This window comes from Cricetulus griseus, chromosome 6 (genome assembly GCF_003668045.3).
Source record: "Cricetulus griseus strain 17A/GY chromosome 6, alternate assembly CriGri-PICRH-1.0, whole genome shotgun sequence".
Lineage (NCBI taxonomy): Eukaryota > Metazoa > Chordata > Mammalia > Rodentia > Cricetidae > Cricetulus > Cricetulus griseus.
The window spans coordinates 29,067,026-29,078,706 of record NC_048599.1 but is presented as its reverse complement, the minus strand read 5'-3'; the positions used below and the strand labels follow the sequence as shown (position 1 = coordinate 29,078,706).

The 11,681-nt window shown below is 48.7% G+C and overlaps 1 protein-coding gene across 1 annotated transcript in view; it reads right to left on the bottom strand.

The window, feature by feature from the left end:
* Window positions 1-2,606: 2,606 nt before the first annotated feature.
* Window positions 2,607-11,681, bottom strand: part of Acss1 (acyl-CoA synthetase short chain family member 1) — a 47,947-nt gene continuing 38,872 nt past the window's right edge. The window contains exons 10-14 of the mRNA XM_027421563.2: window positions 11,423-11,549; window positions 10,563-10,690; window positions 10,376-10,439; window positions 5,733-5,851; window positions 2,607-4,188 (exon numbers count right to left, since the gene is read on the bottom strand). Coding sequence (XP_027277364.1) covers window positions 4,009-4,188; window positions 5,733-5,851; window positions 10,376-10,439; window positions 10,563-10,690; window positions 11,423-11,549 — 618 coding nt within the window. The 3' untranslated portion in view covers window positions 2,607-4,008. The remainder of the gene's footprint in view (window positions 4,189-5,732; window positions 5,852-10,375; window positions 10,440-10,562; window positions 10,691-11,422; window positions 11,550-11,681) is intronic.

Here is an 11,681-nt window from a genome sequence, read left to right as displayed (position 1 = left end):
CATCACTGTAGAGAATGGGCCCTGCGCCTCCCCAGGGCAGCACAGTGGAGTTGTCCCTGTTGGTGGGGGGTGCGGGTGAGCTGGCCTCTGGGAGAGCTAGTCACACAGACTGTCATCACACAGTAGCATGGGAGAGGGAGAGATACCCCCCTTATTCCTTGTCCCTCAGCGATAGATACTGCCTGCTGGTCCCTGGATCACAAGAATGGGAGAGCTGGTCCTGACCGACCCCACCCCCACCCCCGCCCCGGCACCTGCTGCATCACTTAAGAGAGTGGGCCCTGCACCTAGCGCAGGCAGCAGGCAGCACAAGCAATAGAGCTGACCTTGCTGATGGATGCACAGGTGATCCTGCCTGTACCCTTCATCTACCATAAGGTGGGGTAGAGGGAGGAGAGATGGCCTCCCCTCTCCGCCGCTGCCTGTGGCGGGTGGGAGAGATGGCCCTGAGGTCAGGAGAGTGGAGGAATTGGCACTGCCCCCCACTGGCAGCAGCTCTAAGGAGAGAAGGCCCTGCACCTCACCTGGGCAGCACAATAGAGCTGACCCCACCCACTCCTCCTCTACCATGTGGTCGCCTGGGTAAGGAAAAAAATGACAATGACCTCCCACCCCTAGGCCCATGCCACCGGTGGCAGGTAAGATAGTTGCCCCCACCCCCACCCCTACCCCCGGGCTGCGAGGGTGGGAGAACTGCCCTCCAATCCCCACCCCGGCGTGCAAGCCAGCTGCAGTACGTGGGAGAGCGGGCATGGCGCCTCGCTTGGGTAGGTAGAATATTAAAGCTTATCCTGTTGGCAGGGATGCAGGTGAGCCAGGCCTATGGGTGTGACACCAGCAGAGCTGCTCCTGCCCCCTCCCTGGTATGCCCTGAGATAGCAAAGGTAAGGGAAATATGCCCTCCCTCCCACCCCTTGTCACCTTGCCAAGGCAGGAGAGCAGACTTCCGGGACATGAGAATGGAAGAGCTGGCCCTACCCCTCACCAAGTGCCCCTCACCAAGTGCACCAATCGGATCTTCGAGGGAGGAATTGCAGGAACCCACGAACCTCTTTTTCACCATGAGTTCAGCTGCTGTGGATATACCAGGGATGGATGCATGCCAGCATTTTCTGCGATTTCCTTTCATGTAAGTGTGGCAGTCAAGGCATAAGTGATAGCCATTTCATTGCCATTATTTATGACATTTACCTGTCCATTTGCATGCGTGTGTCTGTGTTCTGTGTGTGCACCACAGTGCACATGTGGAGATCAGAGGACAACCTGCAAGAATCAGTTTTCTCCCTCCATCGTATGGGTCCTAGAGCTTGAACTCAGGTCACCAGGCTTGACAGCAAGCACTTTTACCTACTAAGCTCTCTCTTCGGCCTCATTTATTAAATAAAGCCATACTTTATTAAAGACTGACTAGGGCTGCCAGTCATGCTTAAAAGCTGTGTTTCCTGAGTGTGGTGGCTTTCATTTTAGCCACTTTAAGTGAAACATCCTCAGAAGGCAACAGCTGCTTCCCCAGTCTGACTTTAATTTGCCTTTATGGGTATGACGATCACACATTCTGCACTTCTGAGAGACACTGTTTAGACTGACCAACCTCAAAGTACCCATCTCTGCCAGCTGCCTGCTCTTCTCTGCACCGCAGTAGCAAGAAATTGGATCCTTGTCAGAAATTTCAAGGAGACAAAAAACCCAAACACAAGAGGGGAAGTCCTCAGAGAAACAGGCAGGTAGAGGCCTTCACTAATCCCTGGATCTTTAGTCTCCTTCTGACAGGCCACATCTTTTGTTGTCAAGCAAGTGGTAGATAATAGTCAACTTCAAGGTGTCTTTGTGTGTTTCTCGGTGGCCCTGACAGTGTCACATGGCCATACTTGAGCTTGTCACTTAGGCTGGGTCTGTGATGCTGGGAGATGAGTATTATAACCTCACTCTTACAGCCTGTATTGACCACTTAACAAGGTCAGGGGGTGGTTTCCCCACAGAAATGAGGACTTTTTCAGATGTGTGTGATGATAGCTTGACTTGCTAAATGTTTGTCATGCAAACATGAGTTCTAGCCCAGAACCCATGGTAAGTAGGCAGGCATGGATAAAATAGGCAGGTGTTCACTTGTAACCCAGTACTGGGGAGGTGGAAACAGGTTCTCTAGGGTTCACTGGCCAACCAGACAAGCCAGGGAAAGACCTTGTCTCGAAAAGAAATGGTAGATGGCATTATGAGGTTTTTTTTTTTTCTGCCCTCATGTACACCCACACACACATGTATGCACATCTGCACACACAGGGGCACCTGCACACACTTGAACAAACACATACACACATGAACACACTTGCCAACATTTTGTGTGCCATCCTTTAAATGAATAGACCCTTTCTAGTTTTTCTCTTAGGATTATGTTGGGGGGGTAGGGGTTGGGGGCATGGACGTCTGAGGTGTGTGCTTGCCTAGCATTCATGGGACCCTAGGTTCAATTCCTAACATCAGAAAGAAACAAAATAGAACAGCATCAACCAAAAAAAAAAAAAACATCCCCATAAAAAAAGAGTGAACAAAATAAAGCTTTATTTGAATATTTCTATAGATCATTCTGAGAGCTTGTATCAGCAACCTGGAAATCTAGGCCATTTCCTAAAGGGCATAGTAACTACAGTCAACCAAGTCTATCACATGGCTCTTCACTGATGATTGTAACAAAGGACTATTATTCAATACTCCTGCATACTACAACCACTCCACCTCCTGGAAGTGTCAGTGGAGTTACTCCATTACCCAAGAACTCAACACAGGTTAAACTCACAGTAGGTGTGCAGTAACTAAGATACTCCTGAAACATCCATATAGTGGAGTTCTGTGGATCAGATGGAATAGTCTTCCTCTACCCCAGGGGGCCCTGCTCACAGAGCTGTCACACCCTCAAGCCTCCCATGCTTAGCCACACATAGCTACAAAATAAGATTTTCATGGTTTTACAATTGTATCACCGACTAACGTCCAGAGGATTTAAGGCACATTGAGAGCAGGCTTGCTTGGGAGCACCAAGTGTCATCATTGGACCACAGTGGTTCTTGCTGCCCCAACCACAAAAGAAAGGGCATGCAGAATCTTCAGGAGCCCAGAACTTTAATAAGACACCTGAGTTTTCACTGGTTCTCACGAACAACTTCAATATTTATTTGAAGCAATGGTGACCTCCTACTAAGAGGCACCTTGGGGAAAGAAGCTCTTTGCAGATCACAGTTTAGAGAAACAAACCCAAATGATTTCACAAGTAAAGGGGAGGACATTCACCCTGTCTCTTGGGAGTTAGAGGTGCTGGTGTGTAGCTCAGAGGTAGAGCACTTGCCTAGTGTGCAGAAGGCCCTGAGTGTGATCCCTAACACGAAAAACCTAAGAATTGCCGAGTTTGTTCTATACCACAAACAGAATGAACCAAATATGAAACAGATACAGGAAGTGCCATGGCTGCTCTGATTACCAGGATCAGGACAGTTATGTGTAAGACAGACACACAAACATCTCTGATTTGGACCTCAAGCACACCAAATGCTAATAAAAAGTACATTCTGTTATCCTCATACTTCCCTGGGGAGACAGAAGGGAGATTTTTCCCAGTTTATCTGTGTGTGTGAGAGAGAGAAACTAAATGTTAACATTCATATTACACTTGAGTGATCTGTTATTCTCCCCAAATAGAAAAGTACAAAAAATAAAACATCTGCATTTTGTATCTAGACACATCTGGAGAAAGCGTGACAGCTTTAGAGCTAAGTGGTGAACAGTCTTCTGGCCAGCCTGTGCTGGCTCACTGCTGGTTATAACTCCATTATGGAAACCAGATGTAGGGCAAAGGCCTCCCCCTCCAAAGGCGGCCCTCTGGGCCCCACATAGGACAGTTGAGGGGTCACAGATGGATCATGTGCTCAGATGAAACAAGCCACCTTCAAGGTTCCTTTTCCTGAGGACTGCCAGGGGTCGGGCACGGCCTTGTGTGAGCATAAACACAGGCACGCCTCACTTGGCAGCAGCCCTCTGGTCTTCATACTTCTGGAAGGCACTCAAGATTTCCGTGATGACACTGGGATCCTCCAGGGTAGTGGTGTCCCCTAGATCCTGCCCCTTGCTGGTGATAATCTTCCTTAGTAGCCTCCTCATCACTTTCCCAGATCTGGTTTTGGGGAGACGCTTCACCACCTGACAAAGATGGGTGGTGTTAGGGTCGGGACAGTGCTCTCTGTCACCAGTGTCTCAACACACCCGCACAGAGGTAAGAGTTCTCCTGTGGAGGCTGACACTTCTCACTGAGGGCTCCACAGCAGCTGTCTGATACATGAGCCAAGCAAGGTCTTAATCCCCCTGCAACCTGACACTGAAGCTGAAATCAACCCGAAGGACAGGACCCTAACCTGTGCCAAAGCTTTGCTAACCTCCCCTCCAGGTCTGACTACTGGCTCTCGTTTTCCTGCCACTGTACTTGAGTGGATTCCTACTCATCCCAAGCCTGGGACTTGGTTGGATAAAAGCCACTGAGCAGAAAATTTTGTCTTACAGTCTGATGCAAATGTTAATGCTGTGTTTGGGAGGTGTGTGTGTGGTGTGTGTGTGTGTGTGTGTGTGTGTGTGTGTGTGTGTGTGTGGTGATGGTAGTGCTGGCTGGAGACCTAACCCAGGGCTTCATGTATATAAAATTTTTAATAATGACTCTGTCTTTGGAGATAGTTCATGTCACAAGTCCATTGGATAGGCCAGCAGTGTGAGCAATATGAAGGGGGGCTGGATTCTTACTGCCTCAGAGGATACCAAGCCCAGAAATCACTATGGAGAGGTTTAGTGAAGGGAAGAAAAACCTGAAGAGACTAGGGGGTAGCCCAGACCTTACTGCAGGAACTGACTCCTTGCTGGGAATGGGAAACATGTTTAGAAACCACATGGGGCTGGAGGACTCTGGTGCTTTCCCTGACTCTCCAGTCTTTAAAATCTGTAATTGGGCTGAGCATAGCTCAGCACTCACAAGTCTCTGGGTTTAATACTTTTATGGTTCCTATCTTATATATTCTCCAAAGACTATGTTGAAAGTGTGATCACCACTTCTTGCTGTTACTGGGAGATAGTGGAACTTTTAGGAGGTGGGAGGGGTCTAATGAAAAAAATAGGTCATTGGGGGAATAGCCTTTGAAGGGCACATTAGGATGGCAGCTCCTCCCTCCAGCTCCACCTTCCTCAGCTACCATGATTTAAGCAGCTTTGTTTGCCATATGCTTCACACCAAAACAAGCAGCATGTGTACAGGCCAAATTATAGCCCAACCAACCAACCATGAACTGTAACTGTGAACCAAATAAAACCTTCCCTCCCTCCATTTAAGTTAATTATGTCAGGCATTTTGTTACAGAAGTGGGCCATAAACACATGCCTAGCGCCACAAAAAGAAAAGAAAATTCTGTCCTCCTTACCATTCAGTCCTGTACCTGAAGCCAGCCTTCAAAGGCTACAGTACAAAAGTATCTAGCCTTGCCTAGGGCTGTGTCCTAAGCAAGCGTGTGTGTAAATTTCAAATGCTATGGCCCTTCCCACTCTCAGGAAAACACGCAGGAAAACCCAAACCACTAATGACAGTTCTGATGTTGGCAGAAAAGGAGCCCCCTGTGCTTGTAAAAGTTCACCATTGCTTGACATTTGTGGGAAGCAGGGGAGATTTAAAGAGAGCAATGCTATCTCCCAAGGGGAAGTTGACTCACCAGGATCTGGTCAGGCACAGCATACTTGGCAATCTTGGTAGCCACTGCCAACTTGAGTTCATTTACTACCATGTTTGTATCACTGATGTCATCTTTCAGCACAATGAAGGCAAACGCAGCTGGAAAGAGAGCAAAGACTAGAGAGTGCTAGGTCCCAGTCCAGCTTGAATCTGTGGTCACAAGCTGCTGTAAACCCAGAGGGTCTCTAAGTCCTGAGATGGTTACAAAGTAACAACTGGCTTGAGCTCTTGCAACCTTGAAGGAGCAGGCCCACTGCACACAAAGTGAAAGCAGCCCCAAGAGCAGCTCTGTCCTTGTCACACATGGGTAGTCATGCATGATTGAGAGCGTGACACAGCAGTAGTGCTGATGGCTGTGTGTGACCACAGACATGTGACTTTACATTCTGTTCCCTGGGCTGTAAAAGAATTCATGGTGTGGGCTGTCTGGAGATCGACACAAGATTGTCTAGCGGTGCACTGGTGAACACATGGGTCCATGTCCAACAACTCGGTGGCTACTTAGCACAGTGGCTTTTTAACATAATAATGAGTTCCCTGAGGCTGGCTAAATGGCTCAATTAGTAAAGAAGGAGCCACACCAGGATAATAACCCAAGTTCAGACCCCCAGCACCTGGATAAAAAGGCTGGCCAGGCAGGTGGTGCATGCCTATAATCCTAGCCCTGGGGAGGCAGAGATAGGAAGATCCTGGAGCTTGCTGGGCAGCTAGTTTAGCCAATCAGTGAGATCCAGGTTCAGTGAGAGACCATGTCTCAAAAACTTCAGTGGAAGACAACTAAGCAAGACATTTGAGTTTGGCCTCTGGCCTTCGCATGAATGTGCACTATACAAACATGCATGAGACTGCACACACGCACACACGCGTGCTCTCGCTCGCACGCGCGTGCGCGGGCGCGCGCACACACACACACACACACACACACACACACACACACACACACACACACACTACCCCATTGCATGGCCAAAGTTCAATTGCTTGTTGAGTGTTCTGGGGCTACTGTGTTGGACACTATCAACCTTCAAACTTGTAAAGCTCCATCACCGAAGAAAGTTCTACCAGGATGCAAGGTGAATGCATGCGTCAGTTCAAATACTAGAAGACATTTTTCAGTATCCCGCAGAGTTCTAGAAAGGATGTACTATGGCTCCTATTGCCACACAGGAATCTAATTTTACTGTTTGCCCTATGTCCTGACACCATTTCTGATGACCTGTCCTCCCTACCGCCCTACAATGGCCCTCCTCTCACAAAGTGTTTATGGACCTCTGTGCAGCTTTCTAGTCACTCATTTGTCTGCTCTACAATGGATCCCATCTTCCAAATGTATCCTTCTCATGAGCTTCTTGAACATACTACATGCACTACATACTTCCTTGTTGACCATGTGTACTCTTCAGTGTCTGTCTCTCCTTTCTGTTCCCTGACCACCCCATCAGGTGGCTCCATGAGGGCAGAGGCTTCACCTACTTCACATTCACTGGTGTGTCTCCAGCATCTAAAACCACGCCTGGAGTGTGGTATGTGCTTGATAAATATGTTGATGAATGGTTGTTTCCTGCACAAGCTATGCTTGGCATGTAGTGAATCAAACTGCTAGTAAAAGGCTCCCCCATCATGAATATGAAAAACTCATATTCATCCCTCAAAGCCCAGCGTGGTTAACTTATACTCTGTGATACTTTGTCTGACTCTGTCCACAAGTTACAGTATTTGGTCTCTGCGAATGGTTGATAGCTTCACTGTCCCCACCCTGTGAGAGTTGCAGAGGAAAGAACTGTGTTGTTTCATCTTGGCAGCTGATGTGACGTTGGAGACAGACCTGAATTGTGGATTCCAGAGGCAGGGACAAAGGGTGGTGGAGGAGCAGATCAAGAGCCAGACAAAGGGGGGCAAGGTCCAAGTGGTCATAAACCAGCAGGACCAGAGGCTAGCCAAAGCCCACAGTGTTCAGGTCCTAGTCAAACTACGGCCAGGGGCTTCCATTGCTCAGAGGGAGTAGGGACAAACATGCAAGTATGTTCAAGCAGCCTGACACTAATTAAGAGCTGTGAATGGTCTATCTGTGAATTCCAAATCTGTTAGAAGCCAATGATACACCTAGCATCATGCTTACTATTTGTAAATTTCCCTTGCAGCCCTGCAAGCACTGAGGGGCTGACAATACCTATGTTGAGTGCTGCTGCCAGAACAGGAAGAAACCAGAAGGCCCAGAGAGAATGTCAAGCATCAGACACCACACTGGGAGTGCCCCTGAAGAACCCACATGTAGGCAGAGTAACTGAGGCAGAGCACAACCCAGCATAGCCTGCCCAATCTAAAGCTAGCCCTCCTCAGTGCAGCTTTTTTTTTTTTTTTTGACCTTGTTCGTTCATACTTTCCAAGGTTCATCAGGGGCTGATAAACCCCAAAAGGCAAGGCAGAAGTTGCCAGAGGGTCACAGGCTGCTTTCAGCAGTTCCTTGCCCTCTTGGGTTCAGGAATAAAGTATTGACACTGTCTTGAAACCCAAACTGAACCCTCACAGCTTCTAAATGCTGGGAGTACATCAGTGTCCTGCAGATCCCTGGACCTTGGAGATGTAAAATACTGGGGCCCTAAAAGTGGTCCGGGTCCCTAATCAGATGAGGCACCTTCACAGCCACCCATGAGGAACTGTTCTCACTGCTAACCACTTCCCATCCTGATGGTATCTAGACATTGCCTCTGCTGGAGGCTGTCCCAAACAGCTCTCCCACATGCCTGTGTCCCCCTAACAAAGCCACAGCCACATCAGCGCATTGGTTGGATAGTAATGAAGGATGCTGCTTTTAAAGCACTTTAATTGGTTTTTAAATTTTTCAACAAGTTAATTCAAAGAAAGTATCTGATGGGACTAGAGATATGGCTCAGCAGTTAAGAACACCAGCCACTCCTCCAGAGGACCAAGGTCCTATTCCCAGCATCCACATAGCAGCTAATAACCATCTGTAAATCTAGTCCCAGGAGATCCAATGTCTCACCCACCCCCAGCCCCACCCATGTGCATCCCTATTCTCTGTGGACACCGCGCGCGCACACACACACACACACACACACACACACACACACACACACACTGCACAGACATTCATGCAGGCAAAACATCCATAGACATAAAATAAAAATATAAAAAAGAAAAGGCCGTGTCTGAGGGACTGTGGTGCAGTGGTAGACTGCAAACTTAGCATGTTTGAGGGCTTGGGTTCTATCCAGGACGTCAAAAAAGTTAATTTGTTTGAGTAAATACAGCAGCACAGAAGTGTAGACAAGAGGCAGGTGACAGTTGGAGCAAACTGTAATCTGGAATGTCCCTAAGTGGAGAGAGAACACTCAATCCCAGGCCCCTGGGCAGGGAAGGCAAGGTCATTTGGTGCAGAAATGACCTCACATGGGCTTAGGATATGACCAGGTCGCACCAGTGTGAGTGCTGTGGGCCTGCCATTGCAACACTCAAGTGTCCTTTCCAGACACAGCCACTTAGGAACTGGCTGGCTTGGGGTGGGTGTGGGGGTTAAAAAATATCACTGGTTTGAGATCATTCTGATACTTTACCCTGCCCTCCCTCGCCATGTCAAAATGCAGCGGAATCACAGGTCAAGTTTCCCCAGCGTCTCAGGGCAGCACAGCGCCTGCTAGAGCACAGTGTACAGGAGTGGCAGCTACAGAGCTGACAGGAGTACTGAAACCAAGCAGGCGGGCAAGCAAGAAGTCATGCATGTGGCTTAGAAAGTGCCCTGGAGAGATCTACAACTAACCATTGGCCAAACTCCCGGAGTATAATCGAAGTGAGGGAAGAGCAATTATCTGAACAAAGGAGTCAAGACCCGATGGGGAAAACTACAGAATCAGCTGACCGGAGCTAGTAAGAGATCACTGACTCCACACTGTCAACTGGGGAGCCAGCATAGGACTCAATTAGGACCCCTGAATACAGGTAACAATGGCTTGTGCAGTGTGAGGCCAATGGCAGTGGGACCAAGATCTAATTATATTGCATAAACTATTTTGAGGAGCCCATTCTCTATGAAGAGAAACCTTACTCAGCCTAGACATGGAGGGGGCAGGGCTTGGTCCTGCTTCAAGGAAGTGAGAGGGCAGACTTAGTTGCATTCTAGGGGAGACCTTACCCTCTGTGAGGAGCAGATAGAAGGAGGGATGGGGGGAGTGAAGGCCCTGAGGAGAGGAGGGAGGGGGAACTGGGATTGGAATGTAGAAAGAAAAAGAAAGAGAGAGGGAGAGATGGAGGGAGAGAGGAGGGAGGGAAGGAGAAAGAAAGAAAGAAAGAAAGAAAGAAAGAAAGAAAGAAAGAAAGAAAGAAAGAAAGAAAGACCAGGAGATACTAGGAACAGCAGAGACTTTCCAGGCTCAGCCAGGGGCCAAATAGGTCATGGCTTTTTGTGGCTTAGTGTCCCTAAGGTCAGCAAATCTGGGCATTTCATAGCTCAGACCCTTAATGCTTACCTTGCTCAGTTTCCTCACCAGGAAGGTAATAGTATGGCCCATAAGGGCCTATCACTGCGTCCTCAGAGACCTGTTGCTTCTTCTACTGGGGTATCCTGTTGGGCATGAATCTCCAGAGTAGAGAGAAGGGGACACTTACCCTCTCCCTTGATGTCATGAGGGTACCCAATGACAGCAGTTTCTGGAACAGCAGGGTGGTCAGCCTGTGCACAACAGAGGACAAACAGCCCTGAGGTTACTTGGGGTGTACAGTCCCACTCTGACTCTGAGGTCAGCAGAGGCATCATTATAGTGCCAAGCAAAGTAAAAAAATAGGCTGAGTTTACCATTGCATCCTCAATCTCTGCGGTCCCCAGGCGGTGACCACTGATGTTGATGACATCATCCATGCGCCCTGTGATCTGGTAATAGCCACCCTCAGTCCGGTGAGCTCCATCTCCAGTGAAGTAATAACCTACAACATAGTGGGGGACTCAGTGCCAAGGACTCTGAACCAGCCCCAGCACAGTCCATGGTCCAGCCCCACTCTGGAAGCCAACTCCCAAGGTGGCTCGGTTGTTCTTGCCCTGTGATCTCCCTCCAGTAACTAATGTAAAACCACCTCTCTAAATGATGCCAGGCTGTACCCTAAAGAGAGGGCAAGTGACTACTGAGACTACATCCGATGACTGATGTCAAGACTGCAAACATCCAGAGAGCAGAAAACAGACATTAGCACAGTTGAGATGCACCTCAATATCAGCATCACCTGTAACCTCGGGACTGGAAATTGCTAGTTCCAGCAAGGCAAAGATGATGGCAGTCATACCAACTTCCAACCCAGGACCCAAAAGAAAAGTGAGAAGAACAGGAATGTAAACTGTGAGAACACCCAGCCTTTGTAACAGCTTCCCAGGCATTTTTCTTCACTCATCTTTCCCATTATATACCAATATGTCCATCCCACACCAGAGCATGTGTTAATGGATAAGCCCATGTCCACTCTGACCCCTACAGAGGCTCAGCATATCCACCCCACTCCCAGTCAAGATAAGGTCTGGGAAGTGAGGGGCCTTCAGAACCAGACTCTCTTCCATAGGGCCATCACATTACTCAGCTGCCATGAGTTTAACCAGTCCCCTTATCTATGGAAACATGATTCCAGGAATCCATGGAGACGGTATGGGGATCCACCCTAGCTGCTCACCTGGGTATGCTCTGAAGTAGGCATCTATGAACCTCTGGTGGTCACCATAGATGGTCCTTGCCATGCCTGGCCAAGCTTGGGAAATGCACAGGGCCCCAGAGACGTCGCCACCCTCCACGACATTGCCCTGCAGATGAAGGGAGACATTCATGAGAGACCTGGCTAGCTTTGAGAGAAAAGCAAAGAACTGACCATTAGCAGAGTCCTGACTGTTTGGCCTGAGGCACTGAACAGAACCATCCAGAGCTTTCCCTCTGGC